General features: G+C 42.5%; 1 protein-coding gene across 1 annotated transcript in view; it reads left to right on the top strand.

Annotated features, from left to right (window-relative positions):
- Positions 1–22,527, top strand: part of NCKAP5 (NCK associated protein 5) — a 906,625-nt gene that overhangs the window by 781,704 nt on the left and 102,394 nt on the right. Inside the window, exons 10-11 of the mRNA XM_065880133.1 lie at positions 15,856–15,957; positions 20,766–20,954. Of these exons, the coding sequence (XP_065736205.1) occupies positions 15,856–15,957; positions 20,766–20,954 (291 nt within the window). The remainder of the gene's footprint in view (positions 1–15,855; positions 15,958–20,765; positions 20,955–22,527) is intronic.

Below are 22,527 nucleotides of genomic sequence, written 5' to 3'. Positions count from 1 at the left end.
GGAATTGCATGTCTGTGTAGTTACAAGGACAATTATTTGTCCTTGTAACTACTCATTCCTCCCAGTGGAATAAGTGCAGAGTTTAATATTAGACTTTAGAAAACATTTGGGTGACTATACTTCATATTTGATGTCACTCCTGATCATTTCTTAACGGAGCATATACCCCGAGTTTGATTCTGTGGGTCGTCTGGTGACAACCACACTGCTTTTTTCTTGGCCCTCTTACAACTAATAACAGTGTAGGGCTAGAAGCACCTTGAAAGGTTTGTTTCTCCGCCTTCATACAAGGCTTCCTGGGCAGGTGTTGAGACCCTACCAGAGACAATGACATTTTCACTGGCTCTACCCAACTGGCCACGGTCACCACACAGAGGTACCTGCTTTATAATCTGACATCTGAAACTCTCTGAGAGGAAAGGAAAACAGGTTTCAAGGAGTCTTGCGTATATTTGCCTTAGGACTCAACATTGATTCCCCCATGGAACACAGTTTTAAGGGACAGTAACTTCAGATTAACTCCTATAGGAATGTAATTATCAGGGACTTTCTTCAAATTTGAGAAAAGGAAGATTTAAAACCAGGAGAATGTCTTATTTCTTGTGGCATAGTAGAGGAACTGGTTTAGCTTGCCCCGTTTCGTAGTGATAAAGCAGCATTTGATAGCAGCAGCCCGTGTGATAAAATGATTATGGCAGCAGTGAGAATCTAATCAGAGAATTGATCTGCAGATTCCAATTCTGTAAGAGCCAACATCAATCAACATAAATGTCAATAATGAGATCGGATTGAGAGCTGCCCAGTCCCTTCAGGTGATTCTGGGGTCTAGTGACAAATCAAAGAGGTAAATGTGAAAGGGAATTGAAGACTCTTACAGTCACTCCGTTGACGAGCAGCAGGCTATGCGGTACTTTGGTGGCACATGACCGAATGGGTCCAGGCTAAAATTAATTAGAGACAGATTGTTAAAGGATTTTCATATTGTAAGATACGTGGTACCAGTACCATGTGGTGTAATATAGTAACAGTTGTTATTGTAACTGGTAATTTATAGTTAGTCGTGGCAGTTGAGGGGGAGGGGGCAGGAGAAACTTAGTGCACTTATTTATTGTATCTCCGAGAGGCCATGTCTAGAGAGTGCAGTAGCGAAGGAAACTGTCAGTTCTCAGGAAACGTTATATGGGATAGAATTCTGAAGTCATCATTTGCCATTTTATACGCCTTTATCAATTGTCTGTCCAGGGTTTTTACTAAGAACTGGTCCTCAACCCTGTGTCATGTTAAGGACCATGGACAGCAACAGGACAAGCGTCAGCAAGTGAATTTCAGGATCAAGGAAACCAGGGAGCGTTAAGGCGTGTGGAGCTGCTAAGGAGTAGGGCAGGGATTCAGTGGGGTGGGCAGAGAAAGAAGAATGTGAATATAAAATGTCGCTCTGCCCACTGCCACCTGGGGCCATCTTGCTGCCTTAGCAGGAGACTCCTTCCAGATTTCCTGTCTAGGCAGGACTTCCTTTCAAGGCATGGGTGGCCGTCCTGTGGGGACAGAAAAGGGGATACATGAAAACAGGCAGCAACTTTGAAGTCGCTCCTAGCATTCTGATTGTAAAGCAACTGTGACTTAGAATTGAAAAAACTGACTTTTCCTTGCTATATGTTTTTTTTTTTTTTTTTTTTTGTGGTACGCGGGCCTCTCACTGTTGGGGCCTCTCCCGTTGCGGAGCACAGGCTCCGGACGCGCAGGCTCAGCGGCCATGGCTCCCGGGCCCAGTCGCTCCGCGGCATGTGGGATCCTCCCGGACCGCGGCACAAATCCGTGTCCGTTGAATCGGCAGGCGGACTCTCGACCACTGCGCCACCAGGGAGGCCCGCTATATGTATTTTTTCTACCTCCATCAGGTACCCTCTGTTGACACTTTCTGGAGTTTCAAATGGTCATTACTTATGTGCTACCAAAACGGTGGTTCTTCAGTGGAGGTGATTCTCATATTAGGAAGCTGTTTTACGGCTGTTTGCAGGGGCAGGCAAGTGTCACTACTTGAGGATAGACGGGGGGAAAAGCATACTACTCTGTTATTGAAAAATTAGGTTAAAATTCAAAATTCCACTTTTACCCCAGTTAGGTTAGTAAAGGTAACAAATCAGATCCTTGTGTGATTAAGGGGTGTCTTTGAGTCTAATGATTATCAGAGAAGGTGATATCCAGGGCACACTTCGTGGGTGTGAACCTGTGCAATCACATAGGGGCTTAGAAGGGCCCTGTGCTTGATTTAACGCTGTTCTGTCACCATCTTGAAATTCTTAATGTCTTTTTCACAAATGGGCCCCTCCACTGGGCTCCACAAATTATGTCACTGGTCCTGAAAAAAGCTAACATTTATTGAGCATTTAATATGTCCCAAGCATTTTAATGAATGGAGTCCCTATCACAGCCTTATAATTTCGGGAGTTGCTTCTCTTGAGCATCCAGTCTTCAATAAACTCCTGTGAACTAATATTGTTATTATTATCTATAAAGGAAACTAAGACTTAAAAAATGAAGTAATTGCCCCAAGCCACACAAAGCCAGAATCTGAACCCAAGCAGTGTAACACCTGGGGCCATGTGCTGTCTGGGAGAGTAGCTAATTTGTGAACCTGAACCCAGGATTTATACTGAATGTTGAACAGCTGACTTTGCAGTTATTATCTTCTTTGTTTTAAATATGCCAGCGAATCAAGGGTTTGGGTCCATTGGATTCCAGTTAATTGAGGTGTTTCAGTAATACAGTGAACGTGGCTCATGGACCTGAACTTCACACTTGATGACACACTGGACGAGATATCTTCTGTGACTCAACTACCAGCTTTCTGAATAAGTGATTCACATCTTAACACAACGACGATACTTTTATGCGCTCAAGTTAGAGGGTGTCTTATTTCATTAGTTTTCGATCAATAGAAAAGTATTTATGAAAAGAACTACAGCATCCCACATAAAACAGCTGAACAAGAAAACAGAGATTTATATGGAATAAATGATTTGAAGCCCCTGGAATTATTAACATGGGGCATTTGAGGAGAAATATTTGTGGTTTCCAATTTATAGTCTGAGAAGAAAATTATTATCTTTAAAACTAGCTAACTAGTAACAAGTGTTCAAAATGGATCCTGAATTCTAAATAATAATTACTTCTTGGCAATTTGGACTTTCCCATAGTTTCACAAATGAGTCTCAGGGCAGTTTCTTGTCTCTATAATGCTTTGTAATATTTATAGATCTATAACTAATTTCTTTGTAACAGTTATTTATAGATCTCTAGCCAATTCCTCTGAAAAATAAGAACTCGCTTTTGGCATTCTCTGAGATTGAAAATGTTGCACACGTTATCACATGAAAGGAAACTCAGAGGAAGATTAGTTCGCATCTTTTAAGAAAGTTTCCGTCAAAGCAATTTATGAAAATCAATAAATCTGTAGGGATTTGAGAACACAGAATAATTTTAGGATTATGGTAACTGGTGACTGTCTCAGAAGAAAATAGAGAGATTATGTTATTTGTGTTTATGCATCAAATATCCATGTAATACTTCACAATTTCCACCCTAGGAGATTAGGAATTTCTCTTTCGACCTTCTTTCTGGGTGCCTGGTTCACAAATTCATAGTGTTTACTGAACATGCTTGATGAGAACAAAGTGTTCTGTGCCTGCTGAGTCTCAAGCAAAAATGGTAGAAGCATTGTTTTATGTCTTGTGGAGGATATGCCTTTTTACTGAATTTTCTGATGCAGTTGTAAACCCTCTAATCTGTCATACAGATGTCTGTAATATCATATCATGTACTTTTCTCTCGGATGTTACAGCTGAATCTTTAGTCAACTTACTAGAGGATTTGCTGGGGAAATCGAGGAGCAGTTTTGACTTGAAATTCTGGTGTCATTTCTAGCTCAGATTTTGTTTTCAGCAGCTGCTCCTAATTTGCTTGAAACACATACACACAAAATTGAAATTTAAATATAGAATATATTTAGCAAACTGATAGAAAAATAAAAATAAATCCACTCGACTTGATAAATCCTATGTTAATAGCTGGAAACTACCATTTGCCAAGAAATGACTTAGCTCAGTGAAATGTATTTTACAGCTAATCCTTTAATGTCTGTTTCACATATTACCCTTCCCACTGTTAATATTGAACAATATTGTAAGCTAGTAATTTTATGCCCTATATTTCAAGTTGCTATTAGGAAGCTACATAAATAACAGTTTTCAACTGCTTGTTTATAACACCCTGAGGCATTCCTTACTATGGGGTAAAGTAAGAGTGGATTTTAAAAAAGAACTGCTGTGGGGATGGAGCTACAGAGAAACTGTGACTCAGATCCGTAGCAACAAAGCCTATAAAGCCAACCGAAGTCATGCGTCTGAAACCCTGATAACACACAACTTCATATTAACTATCAAAGGAGCTGAGACTACAGGCCTTCGCCGAACATTCAGCCAGAAACTGCCTTTACTTGACATGTCTTCACAAATGTTGTGAAATGAATTGGACTCTCCAGCAACTTGTCCCACTAGAACCAGGACTTCGGGCTGTAAAATACAGATGAGGGCTCATCACAGAAGTCATCTTCATCAACGCTCTGATCTATGTCTTACCCCAAACTCCCTGCAGGGAAAGTTGTGAGAGTGACTCTTATAGCCTGTGAAGGTCCCAGTGGTTATGTAATCTCCCAAACTCTGCATCTCAATTTGTTCTCATCTTTCCTTTAATCATGGCAGGTGGCACCCATCTTATAAATAATTCTGCAGGATTTTTTTTTGGGGGGGGGGTTCTCCGAAACACTGACAAGGCACTTTCTCTTCCTAGAAGATTCAGTGTCAAACAATAGTCTTTTGATGTTAACGTCTCCTCATCGAAGTTGCAAGAACAGAGTGGGACCCAGGTCTGGCTTCCTGCTGGCAGCCTGGATGATCATAGAGCACTCTGGCATCACAGGAGGAGCCACTCTAGTTCTTCAGGATTAGTGACTAGAGATCTCTGGGATGCAGGCAGCTCTTTGCACAGCCCTAGCATGCGGCGTGAGTGAGGATCCTGGTTGGAAACCCCTGGCACCCCTTTCAGGAAGAAGCATGACGAGAAGGCTAGAAGCTGTGGGTGTGTCCTCTGTGTTCACATTTGCTTAGGGACCCTTCCTGTCTCTTCTTCCAGTGCTTGTTTACGTACCTAAGGGCCATGGAGGCCCACAGCCAAGTTCAGCATTTGAAAAAACTGTGTGGTGGGCAGAAGAAGAGGGGAGGAAACTTGTATTTTGGAGAGTGATGGGTTCAAATTCCAGCCTCTCTACTTTCTCACCCACCGTGTGACTTGCCGCAGGTCCTTTGTTGCTGAGACATCCCTCTCCCCGCTCTCCTCCTTTTGAACTCGCTTCTGTCGTCTTGCTGAGCCATATGCAGAAAAATGTCACTCTCTCTCATCTCTGGACCTTTGTACAGGTTCTGCCCAGAAAGCCCTGTTTTCCTTTCTTGGTTTCTTCCCCTGAATCATCAGTTCTTGTTCATAAAATCTCAACTTACCTATCACTTCCCAGGAAAAGCCTTCCCAGAGTCCCCTGCTGGGTTTTCCATGGCACATGACATTGAGGGTGCCCGGTGGCTTGTCCCAGAAGCACCTTAACGGCAGGGACTGTGTTTGTCCATCGTTGTACCCTGGATTAGAGGACATAGTAGCAGAGGACGTCATGAGAGGCCCTGAAGTCTGTGCCCAGGTTCAGATCCCTGACCTGAACAGTTCCTTAACTTCTCTTCTTCCTCAGTTTATTCATCTGAAAAGTGGAGCTCATAATAGATTCTACCTTGTTAGGTGATCCTAAGGATTAAATAAGAAAAAAATAATGTCTTTTTTTTTTTTTTTTTTTTGCCTTAGCAAGGCATGTAGCAAGCACTCTATAAATGCTTGCTGTTTTTTTCAGTTTTATTTTTCAGTTAGATCGAAATATTTATATACAGAATTGCGTTTCCCTGAAAACAACGTAGAGACCTAAGAAGGAAACATCACTGATAGATAAAAACATTATCAACAATAATCATTCTCATAAGGAAAGTATATTTTTGAATAAATGAATGATTTATGTTTAAGCATAGTGAGTGAAGATATCACATTGTACTTAGAGTTATTTCTATTTTTAATTCTACGTAGTTTATCTTGTCTAATTAATTTATATTGTTATTTTAGTAAGTTGCTTCCACCAAGCTATCATTAACCAGATTTAATTGTAGAATTAACAATATAAACTCTGCAGTCAGGCTGCCTGGGATTTAAATATGGTTTATATGACCTTAGACAATATTTTTAGCTCGGTGCCTCAGTTTTCTCACCTGTAAATGGGGATAATAACAGCCCTTACTGTGAATTGTGATCAGGATTTACAAGGATGATATGCATGAAATAGATACTTAGTGCTACAAAGAGCTCTGTGGGCGCAGATGTTGTTGTTACTGCTGCTGTTGTGATTATTTCTTCTTCGGTTACGGGTTATCTGCCTCTGAGAAAGGCTCTGGGCAGGAAAGTTCCCAAGGAACGTAGTTCACTTAATGGGAGTGACCCAAATTGTGGGTTTAGCACTTCGGCAGAAATAAGCAACTCATCTCGCAGAAGAGACCAATGAGGATATCAATTTCCTTCCTTCAGGGGAAAAGTGAACAGAATGTGGTAGAGTTTGGACTTAGCAGTAGGCAGATCTGGGAGAGAATCCTGGTTCTGCCACTTACTGGAATATAGCCTTGTGACACTGGATACCATCCTTAGTATTGGTTGAGTTCTTCATCCGTAAAAATTAAGATCTTAGCTTCTTCCACTCAATAGCATGAGGATTCATGAGATAAGATCAGGGAAGGGACTCCACTCCGTGCCCTTCTTCCCCCATAGGGCAGGAGGTAAATCATTTCTTCCTAATAAACAGTGCACTGGACTCCAGTGACCGTCAATGCTATTTCCAATAGGTCCGGTAAAAACAGAAGGTCAAGTTGTTTTTCTCCCTAATTCGTTTAGTTCCGTGAAATCAGAGGAAAAATTTGTTCCCCCACATGTAAAAGTCAAAAAGCTTCAGAAATCCAGGAGAGTTTTCAAAAATCAAGCTTGATTAAAAATACAAAATGCAGTGTAGATAATTTTACGAAACAGCAGGGGCAATTGGAAAGCACTTATTAAAGTACCTGTTAAAGTAATTAGTGATAAAAATGGAAATTTCAAGGCACTTCTGTATCTCTTAGATCCCAGAATAGGCTCAGACTGTGCTGAATCACTTCCTCTCTCAGATCGGAGTCACAAAAAGACAAAAGAGAAGCTTCAAAGAGTTTTAGGATTGGGAGGCAGGTGTGAACCACCCTTAGGAACTGGCTCTTCCCAGGTCTGAGTGAGCTGAAGCCCTTACCATACATCCTGTTTCCCAACACCTGTCACTTTGCTGTTACATATTAAATACTTCTGATTCCTTTTTGTTTGTTTTATGTAAAGAGACCAAGGGATTTGGGAGCTTGACAGGGAGACCTAAGCCCGTATGGCCTGAATCTTTATTTCACAGAATATTATCTTATTTATATTTAACTGTGTTGCCACACTGACCCCTACCCTCACCGCCCCGCCTCCGTATCACTCTTCCTGTACCATGACCTCTTTCGCATATCCTGCCTTAAAATTGTTCTGTTTTTTTCTCATCTGTGTGTCCGGGCACCTCATTCATATCATAGGCTCCACTAACGGGCTTCTTTGAGTCTGTTCATAGTTCCTAGGCAGGACTCTTACATAGTAGATGCTTCATGAATGCTTCTTGTTGGACTAATTAGAGTGGAGACTCCTGAGGGCAAGGTCTGCTGTTTATATCCTCATCCGTCATCCCTCTGGTCCTCTCCCCGCAGGACCTCAGGGCACTGTTAATGGAATTTCAGAAGATAGGACAGATTTGAGACACTCCAGTCATCAGTCTGAGCTGCAGAAGCCCCAAATAAACTTCCTAGTAACCAAACCAAATGCTCCCTTAGGCAGCCACTGGGTAATCAGGTTGTCATGGTAGCAGGGACCCTTGAGGAAGGTTTTGAATATAGCTGTGGAATAATTGTTTCAAAAGCGTGTATAACCTTGGATCCCAGGGAAGTAGAAAAGAGCCATGTCATATGCAGAGGCACCATCCACAGCGAAACGGAATGCATCAGAACGGGTCACAGAAAGACGGATATGCAGGGCAAGTCTGAACGTTGTCAGGGAAAATAATAATTGCATCAAGGACTGGTGTAGATGGCTAAAAAAAGTTAGCTCTAAAAATTTCAGACTCTGAAGTGAGATCAAATCTTGATGGACATATTTTTTAAAGGACCTCTAAGAGAATATTCAAAAGACACGCTCTGTGTCGCATCAGCAAGATGACCGAATGCAGATACTATGTTTTATCTTTGTATCCCCAAATGGAAATTATGGCATAATTAATTAAACATCAGCTTTTATCCAAAAATATTTTGTCCTAGGCTCAAATTTTTGTGAATCTAAGAAAGGACTATATAATACTCAGTTACATAATACACAGTTATGTAATGTTCAGTTTTATAATAAATTCTTAATGGAACAGAATGAAACCTCTGAAATGTGAACTAGGGGTCTGCCACAATATCTCTTGATGGGGTTTGGAAGGGCTGATGAAAAATCACATTTCTGAGTGTGGCAAAATGTAAATAAAAGTGTAAGTCTAGTGTGTGAGAAAGATAAAACGGGGGGGTTTTTGGACGATCTTCTGGGGAGTAAAGCTTCCAGAGAAAAATTATCTTAATGAGGCTTTGAGTCATTTTAGGACATTTCCATGGATTTCCTTTCAGAGCCTTGTGCATACCTGTGAAGACTGCCTTACTACCCAACAGAAGGAACGAGGAGATGTCTAATTCAAGCCATATTTAGAACAAGTCTCTTAAATATATACCAAATCCACCACACATGTTTCTACCCCTGTAACAGAGGATAGCCAAGAAAGGTGAACTCACAGGAAAAGCCATGAAATTGGCAAAATCCAAAGATGCTCATAGGATTTCACAATTCCGTACTCCAGACTTGCTTCCCTTGTGCTGGGATAAAAGGGGATGAAACACACTGCCTGGGGACCAGCATGGGCTGAATTGAGGGAGCAGGGGTGGGGCTCTAGGAAGCTCTCTGGAAGCTGTGAGTTGAGGTCAGATCTCCAAGGTGGAGGCAGGACAATGTGAAAACAAAGCCACAGCTGACGAAGCAGTAAATTCTTCATCCAAGAAATCAGCCTAGGATCCAGGCCACAATGAGACAGGAAGGAAGGGGGCAGGGTACAACTATTAAAAGAATGACACAACATTAAGAAGAACAGGATATGACGAAAACCAGTTAGAACCGGCCCAAGATGGCAGAAGATTTGACTTCCAGTGGACCTTGAGCCTCATCATCCGCTCATTGTAATGCATTAGCTAAGTGACACACCCGCAGGCGCCATGACGGTTCTGAGGCCAGCCATAAAATTAGGCCAAAAAGTGAGTGATGCCACAATTCTTGGAAATCCCTGCTCCTTCCCCAAAAGAGCTGGAATAATCCCTCCCACTCTTTAGCCTGTGAAATTACCCAGCCCGGAAAAATTGACCACCCATATTTCGGTGCCGCCTCCCACCTTCTGAGACGGCCCACACTCTGTCCATGGAGTGCGTACCTCTCCAAATAAACCTGCTTTCACTTTACTACGGCTCGCTCTTGGATTCTTTCCTGCACGAAGCCAAGGACCCTCACTTGGTGGCCCACCCCAGGGACTCACTCAAGACCTAGGACACGACCATCCTCTCACGCCCCATTTTTCCTACAACTAGATCTGTGAGGGAGGGTGATTCCTAAACAAGGTCCAGTACAAATGAGCAACCAGCCAAGATGGGGCAGTGAGAGCAGCAGCGCTCAGCAAGGGAGCAGGCAAGAGCGGTTGAGCATAGGCTCTGAGACCAGAAGTGACCAGGGGCAGCTGCTGGTATTGTGTCTCTTGGGGAGAGTGTTGAATGGCTAAAGATACCAATGGTGAGTGGGCAAATGCCAGGAAATTTTTCCCCTCCTACATACCCCACCATGCAGTTTTTTGAGAGTAGAAAAATACCTTCTGATGGGTGGTAGAGTGCATTAGGAACAGAATTCAGGGAAATGTGGTCGGTAAAGAAGGTTGAGCCCTAGATCATTTGGCAATAGCAGAACTCATCACTTCGTAAATAAAATAGGAATTCAAGAATTGTGGGCAGAGAAGCCATCCCGTTTGACTGGGAGACCTTTTCCACAAGGGGGAGAAAGAACTCTAGAGGATATGAAACAGGACAGGGTAGAATTCAGGATCGTGGTACTGTAGCATCTACCAAGCTTGAGTAAATCAAGGGGATTGAAGCAGATCAGATTAAAAACACCAATTCACATTCCCCTTTTGTGGCTGAACCTAAATTACCCATGTTGGTAGTGTCCATTAATCAGATATATGCCATATTCACTCTCGTAATTTCTTTCTTACAGGTATTTGGTTTTCTTAGTTAGAGGGGAGAATAATTGTATGCATGATTATGGTATTAGCTTAATTCTCTCACCAGATCTGAATGAAGATAAGGGAGCGATGGTTAAACAATCCTTTCTGTATGTTCCTCTTTACATCTGAAATCCTGAAATGAAAAACTTCACACAATCCTTTTCAGACTTTAGGGAGTATATCAGTAAATACAAAAGCTGCTCATCACCCTATTTCGCTTGGTTTTTCCAGTATGGTTTCCCATGTTACCCACATTTCTCAGATAATCTGCTTTTTAACCTCACCTTGTGCCACTAAATAAGGACTCAGTGTCGCCCTGGCCTCAGCAATCACTGCCTTCCGGTCGTGGCATCGTCTCGGTACTGAGCAAAAATCCAAAGGCAGAATTCTGTTAAATGCAACAAGCCTTCACTAAGCATCTGAAGAAGCGCAGCTCCGTGAGCGAGGAGAGATACAAAAAATGGCAAAGCAGCCCTCCAGCCCCACTCTGAAAGGCCAGGCACACCTTGGTCTCAGTCTCGGCTGCCATCACTAGCTGGAGAGCTGCAGAGCCATCCGGGCTACTGTGAAAGGGGCCACTCCACCTCCATCCCACCAGATAATGCACAGCTGGTCTCAGGTGCAGTCCTTCTCGGCCTTGAATTACAGATTCAAAACCGTAAAATAGAAAAAAGAGCTGGCTGACTGAAGGCAGAGTCATCCACCAAAAATTATTACCCCAGCTTGTATTTCTGGCCCCGGCTGCTCTGGCATTTCCAGGTTCCCAAAGCTGACCATCGTATCTTATTCTGTTGTGAGGCGTGTGTTCAGACTGTGGATTGATCTACACCATGGCTTGTCACACAGCTCCTCACCCCTGCCCCTGCATCGTGACACAAAGTAGGCCTCTTCTCCATGAAGCTGAAAATGCATGTGTGAACATGTGTTTCTGAATGTGTATATACATAATGTGTGCATATGAATTTATGTGTGTATGTGTGTCTTTATTTAGTGACTGCTCTGTTTGCTATAGAGTGCTTATCTCAGGAAAGGGTGACATCAGCCAGTTAATATTAATCCTGATAACAAACAAACCCCCAAATGATTAATGACTCAAACCCAGTGCAGGTTTCTTTCTCGTGGAAAGTCCAAAAGAGGTACTTCTGGTCCCAGGGCAGCTCTTTTCCATTGACTATTCAGAAATCCAGACTCCTCCTACCTGCTGGCTCCATCTTCAGCACGTGACTTCTGTGATTGCTGTGCTGAGTTGGCTGCATCAGACTGGTGGAAGGGGAAAGGGGGTGGAACACCGCATGTGGGAGATATTCCTGGGCCAGGACGGGTATCACTTTTGCTCATACCCCATCGTCTGGAACTACCCCTGTCACGTGGCCACACCTAACTGCAAAGGGTGTTGGGAAATGTCGTCCAGCTGTGTGGCTAGAGGGTAGAGGGAATGGGTTCCATGACACCTAGCCAGCCCCTGCCACAGGGACAAAGCAGAAATCGAGGGCTTGGCCTGCATTCTCATGGAGCTGGTCACCCCATTAGGGAAATAGACCCCGCAGTACATGAGCAATTCAGCAATTACGCACTTCAGGTAATGGGCCAAAATGATGGAGGACGTAATCCATCTGAGTGAGGAATCCACTGGGGGCTAGAGATGACAGACAGCCCTACAGGCAGGTTTCAGTGCAATCCTGAATAGTGAGCAGGTTTCAGGCAGGTGGGCAGGAGCAGGGAGAGTGTGCTATAGGCAGACGGAAAAAGCACCAGCTCAGAAGTGAGAGGGGCCCATTCTAGAAACAGTGAAACCAGTCTGGCAGGAAGGGAGGGGTGAACAGTTACCATGAAAGGAAGCATTTGAGTGAAAAGATCTCACTGGCCTTTAGTTTGAGAATGTGTGAGGCTGGGAGTCTCTATTTCTAAGACCAAGTGAAATCTCAGTTACTGAGATAGTATAAGAAGTGATGTGAGGTCAATTTCAAATCTATACTGAGTAATATTGTTATCTCTCATGTCTAAACACACACACAAAGACACATACGCACACACACACACAAAATCATGTCCGAGTCAAATCCAGGATTCATCCAGATTCGTAGGCTAAAGATTTCAAGTTTGAAAATTTTCAGGTGGGAGATTTTATCTGAATGGACACTTATTCAGTATACATGAACTGTAGGTAGGTAGTCATGTGATAGTGAATTTGCCCTCAAACTAAGCAGGTGGACTTCCTTGAAGAGGCAGGGGTACTCTCCTGTCAGTTATACTCTGTCAATGATTTTAATTGATTTCCTTATGTACATATTCTACCTGAATTAAGGCCAGATAACATACAACACCAGTTTGAAAAGTAATATTCTCTCTCCCTCTCTCTATGGAAATTTATTTATTATATATGTATATGTAGAAAATATAAACCTTTCATAAAAATACTTATTATAAAAGTATAACACCTAATGTATTGTGAGCTTTTGTGGTTACTTAACCATGAAGGATGTTTATGTGAAAGGATGATATTTACCTTTTATTTTCTTACCTACAGCCTTAACACAGAAGTAGATTTTATTTTCCTCTAAGTCAGTTTTTATTCTCCTTACATACATGTAAACTATAACAACAAATGATTCCTTTGTACCTTAGCATTTAAGAAATTACCAACTCTCTTATTTGTAGTGAGGTGGATGGACCTAGAGTCTGTCATACAGAGTGAAGTAAGTCAGAAGAGAAAAACAAATACCGTATGCTAACACGTATATATGGAATCTAAAAAAAAAAAAAAGGTTCTGAAGAACCTAGGGGCAGGACAGGAATAAAGACGCAGACGTAGAGAATGGACTCATGAGGACACGTGGAGGGGAAGGGTAGGCTGGGACGAAGTGAGAGAGTGGCATGGACATATATACACTCCCAAATGTCAAATAGATAGCTAGTGGGAAGCAGCCGCATAGCACAGGGAGATCAGCTCGGTGCTCTGTGACCACCTAGAGGGGTGGGATAGGGAGGGTGGGAGGGTGACGCAGAGGGAGGGGATATGGGGATATATGTATACGTATAGCTGATTCACTTTGTTATACAGCAGAAACTAACACACCATTGTAAAGCAGTTATACTCCAATGAAGATGATAAAAAAAAAAAATTACCAACTCTCATTTACGACAATTAATTGGTATAAGCCTATGTAAATTTCACAGTACTATCTTATTTATTATCCTTTCTGACTATGGCAATACCTCTCCCTACCTGAGAGGTAGGTTAAGTAGCTTCTTCCATCCCTTTGTAACAGGCAGGGAATCTCAGACAAAGAGGTTCAATTACATCCTGAGATCTGGTAAAATCTGTGCCTTCGGGCTGAAACTCAGGTCCCCTTGCCCTAGGATCTGTCCCCTCTCCTTCATGACTTCACTTATTTCAATGGAGAGAACTGACCATTTGCATAAAAATAACTAAAATATAACCTCATTTAGGAGGATGGGTTTATATATACACATATTCATTCAGAAAGCAAAACAATGACATCATATATCTGGTAAGAAGTGTAACCATGAACTGAATAAGAAGTCAAATATCTAATCTATGAGGACTCTTCCCCCAAATCACATGATATACCACTCAAAATCATCATTTCTTTTGTTGAATGTCATTTCCCGTAAATTCTTTGACTCTTTGCATATTGATAAATGTGTTCTTAAGTCTTAGAATGTTATCATTCTTTTGGCACTGTCTGAATCCTTAAAACCTGTATGTGGGTGGAGAAAATATAGACATCTTTTTCTTTATGGACTGCAGCAAGCACCAGTTGGGTACTTACTGAGTGTGACACGTCGTGTGACAGATCCCGGGGCTTAAAATGTCTTTGATTCTAGAGGGAGCTCGAGATAAGGATTATAAATATTGTGCAGAAACAACATCCTGGCTCTAGTAACCTATTGATGTCTTGCCATTGTTGGAGAAATTAGAATCTTCAAAATAATGGAAAACCAGATATCTAGGATTTATGTTCTTTTTGGTGAAAGTAACTCCACAAACACAAATTGAGAGAAGCAAGAGTGTAAGTCTGAAGCAAATGACTTTAAGCTCTACTGAAAAGAAGGAGAACTGATCCATAGCAGAAAAAAAAAAAACAAAAACTGCCTTTATTCCTGCAGATGGATGCAGTGCAATGCTACCAGAGTGCTTATCCTTCAGTGGGTGCTGAATAGATGTTTGTTGAGTGACTAACTAACCAGGTACACAGGGCTTTCACACAAGTTCAACCTGAAGGAAAATGGGGAACAGTAAATATGGCTCATTTTAGTGGAGTTCACAGCCCTGCTGACAACATGGTGGATCTGCTGGGACAAAGTGACCCTTGGGCAACCCCTGCACGCTAAGATGGTCCTAGCATTAATTATTGGCAGAGAACTATTCGTTTCCCAGATCAACATCAGTATGCAGCAAGGCCTTTCCGGGGAAGAAAAGGAATAGAAAAACTTTTCAGAGGTGAGGGAGGCATCTCAGCCACGTTATTTACTTATTCGATTCGATTTTTTAGTGTCTGAAGTCACAAAAGTTGTAACCAAGACAAACCAGGCTGTGAGTACCATTTTTAAAATGTCATCAGCCTAGCAGAAACATTAGACATAAATCACGAGTTTTATTGTATTTGCAATTAAAAAGATCAAATTTAATATCTACAGAAAAGCCTGAATAGTTAGGATAAAGATTAATATAGTGAAATGTCCCTGGTTTAGCAGGCCACCCAAGCAAAGCTGAAACAAAGAATTGAGTATATAATCGAATAGCATGTGAATATTAATGCACAAAGCCCTCCAAGTCCCCAGATCCCTGATGCAATTATTTTCTATTCACATTAATTGTTCCTAACAGATGACATTAATGACTTTGAGTTAAAATGTGTGCAAGGGAAGATGTCACAAGATCAGTGCTGTTTAGAAATAAGGTCCCTTTTATAATCATTTGCTCAGATTTTAACCACTACTCAACATAATAAGGTTAACATGGTGAGTGCTTTTTAATGTGAATATCAAAAGTTAATTTAATGTTAGTATCAAAAGCCAATAAGTGTATTGGGGCATTCACATTTTTCTTGCTGTTTCTTTTTCCTTACTACTTATTTTCCAGCACATACCGACAGACTATGAAAGTGTGATTCTTGTTTATAATGTGTAATTGCACGTGTGTATACAGAACACTGATAAACTCAGATAAACTCTTTTGAGTTAGGATATGTTATCTAATCTAGAAATGTCAACTCTTTTGAGATTTACCTGTCCAAGGCAAGATTTGAAACAAACGATTAAATCAACACTGTTCAAAATGTCTGCCTGTTTTTACCCAGAAACTTCACTCACGCATCTCAGATCTTTCAACCGGGGATTTGCTCTCAGATGTGGAAAGAAGCCGGAGTCTGACGCACTCACGAACTGATGTTGAAATGCACGTGAGTTTCCCTGTCGCCTTCAGAACACTTGTTCAGGTTGTTCTTTTCCTTCCTTCCATCAGAAATGATGTCACAAGTGAACCATAAAGCGCATCCTTGAAGCACTGTCAGGCAGATTAAAAATACTTTCCTTTCTTGTGCTCTCTGCAATTCAATATCATGTCCCCCAGCTGATGAAGTAAGCAGAAAGTGTCACTCTCGGCAAAAATATCGTAAATCTTGCCTCGTCCCCAAGATACCTTTTTGGGTATTGATTACATCTCAAAGTCTCTGAGAAATGGCCAAGGAGCTTTTTATTAAAGCCCATGTCCCATATTACTCATCCTACTTTTATGATACATTATGTATGAACTTTTAAAAATTCATGGTCTGTACTTTTTTTTTCTTTAGCTAGGCTTATCTTTGTGCTTATTTGGCAAAACTTTAACCAGCGTGGTTTTTAACTCTCATTGACATAAAAAAAAGTATCTTGAAAAACACAAGAGCCAAATAAATATATAATGAAAAGCGTTAGGCTTAAAACAATGACAGATGGACATTTGTGGATGACCGGCCTTTTATTTTACTGTATAATTTTATAAGTGTAGCTACGTGAGTCTATATCGAAGGTAAATATTCTCAAGTTAGATTGGAATTAAATGTCAGTGGAATGCTGTCACTTTAAACATTCATGAAGACCTTAATGGCATCCAATCTATAATATGGCCTTAAGATCAGGAAGTTTTTTAAGTTGCAGTTTTTATCCAAGAAATCCTTGCCTTCATTCTCCGTGTCTCTCTCCTTTTTTTAACTAAAATTATGGATTTTGTATTGCATTTCTCATAGTAAGGATGTTAAAGCATATGAGTGCTTCAAGGTGGTAATCTAAAACACACTATGGGAAGAAGACACTTTGAATAGTGTAAATGGTATACTTTGCCAATTAAATCAACACAATTAAGATAATGTTGCAACGGAAACAACATACATCTTGTGGCAAAGAAGAATTTTAATGATAATCATTATCTATTACTAATTACGACTCTTCTCGGGAGGATGTTTTGGAAGGAAGTCTGTATACGTGCAGGAGTTCTGCTGATTGTCAGGGGCCTTACTTGGAGCTGTATCATAGAGGCTGGCGCCTGGGCCTGACATCAGAATGTTGTATTGACTGGGTGACCTTGGACAAGATTTGAACACCTCAGTGCCTCAGCTTCCCCTTCTGGAAAATGAGAAAAAATGATAATTTTTTTCTATTTCTGAGAGTTGTAGTGAGGATTAAATAAGATAATATACAAAATGTACATAACACAGTAGCTGCCAACAGTTAGGGGCCATAACGAGATCTCCGCTGCTTTAACCCTCTTGCGTTCTTAAGTATTTGGCCGCGTGCCACGGCCACAGAAGGACATGGCGAAGGTGGAGAATGAGAATAGAGAAAAGTGCCTACTGGTGTGTCTCTACAGAAGGTCACGTCAGTGACCCGTAGAAATAAAGTACACACACTTCTGGCTGTTTCTCATCGCAGCGCCCATGTGTAAGACCATGATGGCATATTAAGAAGTGTAATGCATGGTCCCTTAGGGAGGCTATAAAGTATAATTTTGTTGAAAAGCCAAGACACACACATATTAAAAAAAGAAACATTTTTAGTAATAGTAGTAAAACCTGAGAGTTACTAAGTTTTACTGTCACTAACAATTACTAAGTATCATGAAGCGAACTGCTACTGATTGGCAGGGGCTGTTCACTCTCCACATTGATCTTACGTGGTAGGTGCTTTCATTATCTCCAGGTAGAAAGAAGGAAAGTGAGGCATGGAGGAGTTAAATAATTTTCCCAAGGTCAAAGGGTTAGCCAGTGAGAGAGCCAGGATTTAAACCTTATAAGTGGCCTTGGTGTTCAACCGCTCAATCACAGAACAGTTATTTATTGGAGCAGGTAATCCTACATGATCATGTGCTGATGAGGGAAGAAACTTCAGGACAGAGGAGCTCACTTTTCAGCCATGATGTCAGAGATTCTGGGTCCCTTATTAAATTCCAACATTGGTCGCCCAAGGTCAGGGAAAGGTGGGAGAATTTCCCAGTAGAGAGGACTCGCCCCTTCCTCTTCTTGGCAAAGAATTACTCTGTAATCACCCCACCACACACACACACACACACACACACACACGCACACACACACAAGTACACACGTACACACGTACACACACACACACACACACCCTCCCCAGTACACTGCTCCGAGGGAGGGCTCACACCACTCCTTTCATCCTCCTCAGCATAGCCCAGGTCACACTGTGAGACACACAACTTGCTACCAAGTAATGCACATGAGAGGTAATCATCTCTCATCGCTCCTCCTAGGCTAAGGGCTTTCTACTCGAAGCACAGGCCCTGGGCCAGCAGCATCAAAGCACCTGGGAATTTCTTAAAATACTACATCTCAGACCCCACCTCAGAATTACTGAGTCAACGTCTGTATTTAACAAGATCTGGGATGACTTCTGTGCCCATGAAAGGATGAAAAGCCCGGCTTAGAGGACACTTCTGTGTATAACTAGCCCAGCCCTGCCTGACCCACGTGACATTGATGGGCCTTCCCCACCTCCCAACCGTGTCGTCCATCACATCTGGGCATCTCAAGTTCAAGGTCAAGGGAGAGGCAACAATGCCTCCCTCCTCCAGCTCATCTTCTGAGTTCTAGTCCTGTCATCTTAATCCAACGTCTGTATCGAGGTGCACACGTGTGACAACTGGGCAAGGAAGCTTATTTGTTAAATAGAGGCCTGGGAACTGAGTTGAGTTGTGAAAATAGACAGTATTTGGATAGGTGAGGTGGGAAGGTATAGATGGGAAAGACAGAGAGAAATCACAGATAAGCTTCAGTACTTTGGGAAAAGGTAGAATATAAACGGTGACTGACACCTGTGCAGGGTGTGAAAAAAGCCATGGGAGAAGTTTAGATCGGATGGCCTCAGAGGACATGGATGTGATCTCTCTCCGGATAGTAGACGCAAGTTTCAGAGCAGAGGTAGTCCTAAATAAAAGCCAGCACCCTGCTGAACCAAACAGCCAAATACCAGAGAATGGGACGGAGAAAAGAGAAGGCGCACAAGTGCAAGCAGCTCACGATGTGGTATTTCTGCAGGTCTGTGCAGGGCATGCTCCGGATGTGTGTGCCGTGCCTGAGGCCTAACTGCATCGTGCTCCTGTTCATTGGGACCACGGGCAGAGGCTAGTTGCTGAGATACAGACGTGAACTCCCCTTAACTAAGTTACGTCTGGCAGTAAATGAGGTCATAAATCAATAACTATTGCTGAAAGCTGGATCTTAAGACGACTTTCTCCTTTCAGTGGTATTTAGAGCCAAATTTCAGGGGGGGAAATGGAGTAGTAAAGTTCCTTGGCATTTTCAGATCACTTAAAGAGATTATTGTGCGGCCAAAATGAAGTATCGATAGCAAGGCAGATGCCTGATACTGAAAATCTGACGTTATTAAGCATTATGGATGTTGATTAGACAGCAGATTAAACATGCCCTCTGTACCGACGCAGGGGTTTCCTATTGACCACGAGTGCTCCCAGAACAGCATTACCTTCCTTCCCCGAGCTGGTGTTTAGTCATCGTCAGTTGGAATTGCATTCGGAGAACAGTGATATGTACCCAGGTACTAAAGGCAGCCATAAAGTGTCAATAGATTGCACAAGTAAGAGACTTGCCATTCCGCCAGTGACACAAAGACAGATGGTTTCCCGTCAATGAGTTTCTGAGACAAAGCTTTTCTAGATAGGGGACAGGAATGAGACTGTAATGGAGAGATCCCATTCTTGTGATCGGGATGCTAAATTAATTTAGCCTGTCCAGTTAGTGGAGCTTCATCTGTTACATTAGGGGCACTTCATCCGTTACATTAGGGGCCTATAATGTGGCTGTCAAGATGTTCTGGGGTGTCTACAGCTTTGTCACCTGTGCCTTATGCAGACCCACTAGAATTCTAACTGCTTGGATCCTTCTGTGCGGGACCCAGATCTGTTTGATGTGAGAATCTTTACCATTTGGATAGCCAACTGATATGCAGAGTCCTAGGATCTTTACAACACAGCCTTGTGATTCCCAGGTTTGGTGTTCCATTACAGTACATGGCTTCCCGGGCATTCGATCCCAGACTTACAATGATGTTATCAGAGCCATAGGGATTATAAGAGTGATCTGGGAGAACTGTCCCACCCTATACCAGCAGACAATAAGGTCCATGGAAGTTAAATGCTTTCTTTCTCAATATCTCATATCTGGTGGCACTGGTAGCCTGAGAGCCAGGTCGCTAGACTCCAGTCCAGGGCCCATGCTCTTGAACCCTTAAGCCAAAGATGCTGCTCTGTCTTCTTCCTTTTGTAGCATTAAAGTCATGTCTTGATGTTGATCTGATTCTTTAACCAGCATGACTGGATAAAATGGGACACTACCAGTGTCATATTCCTGCCTAACGATGATGGCAGCTCATAATAATTGAGCACCTGCTTAGGCCAGATCCTATGCTGTATGCCTCTCATCTAGAAACTCACTTGGTCCTTGCAGTGACCCTAAACGGTGCGCGGTATTATTATTCTTCACTTTTTAAAAAAGAAAATGTAGCTCTAAAAGATTGCATCATTTCCCAGGCACGTTAGAGTCATAGCCAAGATCGGAACCCCTAGTCTGTCGACCCCAAAGTCTGTGTTTCTAACCGCAGTGCTGTATTCGCTCCTACCTCATTAAGATGTTGAGCTGGGATTTCCTCTCTCCCTTAGCAAAGTCCTCGCTCAGAGCTGTCCTGCTTTTTTTAGGAATGCCAGCTGAACACAAAATCAGGAACCCCTGCTTTGAAACGCCCTGGCATGGGGGTTGCCATCCACGGTCATCTCTGTACTCGAAGCAGCTGTAGCAGCAGCGAGCTGTCTCTCTCGAGCGCCTGCAGCGAATACTCCAGCGGCTCCTCCTACACGTGGCACGATGGGAAGAACCTCAGGAAAAGGGTAAGGCTCCTTTCAGGGCACTGCGGCGTCAGAACCAGAAAAGAAGCCTCTTCCGGTAGGAAGGTGGAAGGTGGGAGGGAGGCGAAGAAGGAAATGACCATTTGCTGAGTTCTTGTTTGTTTACGCTTCTCCCCATTACATAGAAGAGGAAATTGGCCAGAGACGGTTAAGTTCCTTGCTAGAAGTCACACAGCCAGTGAGAAGTGACATGATGATTTAACCTCAGACGACGAGGCCATCACGGGAGGGAGTTTGGGAGAGAAGGACATTTTCCCTTCTGTGCTTTGGTGGATGGAGCCCACCGAATTCCCAGATTTATATCGAGTTGGAACTGGAGCCCTGGCCTAATGGAACTGACCACGCTTCAGACCGACTAAGACATTTTCGAGTAGTTTTATGGACATCATGCCTGTGATGCTCAGAGAGACTTGTTAACGTCCGCTGCAAACGAGAGTGGCCTTGCCCACGTGCCAAGTCACTCCAGACTGAGCATCCCGTGAGAACTCAAAGAAAAGGTTTTCTTCTAGAGAATAGGGAGAGCGGTGCATTCTCTCCGAATGAATGGCCGAAAGGTTTGGAAGTCTCATTAGCTTTGTAGGAGTTTACTGCTCAAAAAATAGCATGTATTATATTGACCTTTAATCAAGGCAATAGCCTCATAAAACACTAATATTACGGCTGTGAGTTGGAGGGTGGCACAGTAGAGAGGGAGAATTCCATGGTAGACGACAAGCGCTGTGGCTTCAGTGAAAGTTGAGCATGTCTCTGCTTAGATGCCAGGAGTTCCTCTACCAGATTTTTAAATAACTCTTACGGCTGGAATGACTCCATCTGCAAAGTGGGCTCACCCAGCTGAAGAGTCCTTCATGATTTGAATAAACATCTTTGCACACTGGTATAAGCCAAGAATCTGGAATCGCTGTTTCTGCAGTTTCCTAACGTTAAAGAAAAACAAAGAGTACAGGAGAATGGAAACCCTGAATTCGGATATTTGGAGATCGGTTTTCTGTCATCTGTATAAATTTAGTTTATGACTTCAGAAGCATAAGAAACCAGGGAACTTCCGTAACTGCCAGAAAATTTGGGTGAGGGAGGAGGTTTTTCATACTCTGAACAAGATCTCAGAACAAGATTGCAAGCTGGAATTTAGAGCTTATTCCCTTGGACTCAGACTTACAGTGCAAAGTGCGGAGGCTGGGGTGTTATCAGAATTGCTCCTTCTAAGGAGCTGTTCGGAGTTCTGAATAATGACTGCTAGGAACCTGGCCCTTAGCAGACTCGGGAGGTGGTGGTGGTGGGGGGTGTTCCCTCTCTTTGTCTCTGAATATTGCTGGCTCCCAGAGCCCCCTGCTCTGCTCTTTTCATTCACAGCTCTTTCTCTCGTTCTCTGAGCCTTTTTTCTTTTCTTTTCTTTTCTTTCTTCCTTGAAATTTTTCCAGTTAGAACAACCCTCGATATCCTAGGGACATCTCTTCCCTGAAAGAGGAGAAATAAGGTTCTTAAGGCACTTCATACACACTCCGTTAGCCATCATCTGGAGATTTAACAGTGTCCCATCTCAAAATGGCTGTGG

This window comes from Phocoena phocoena, chromosome 7 (genome assembly GCF_963924675.1).
Source record: "Phocoena phocoena chromosome 7, mPhoPho1.1, whole genome shotgun sequence".
Lineage (NCBI taxonomy): Eukaryota > Metazoa > Chordata > Mammalia > Artiodactyla > Phocoenidae > Phocoena > Phocoena phocoena.
This window is presented reverse-complemented; position numbering and strand designations above follow the sequence as displayed.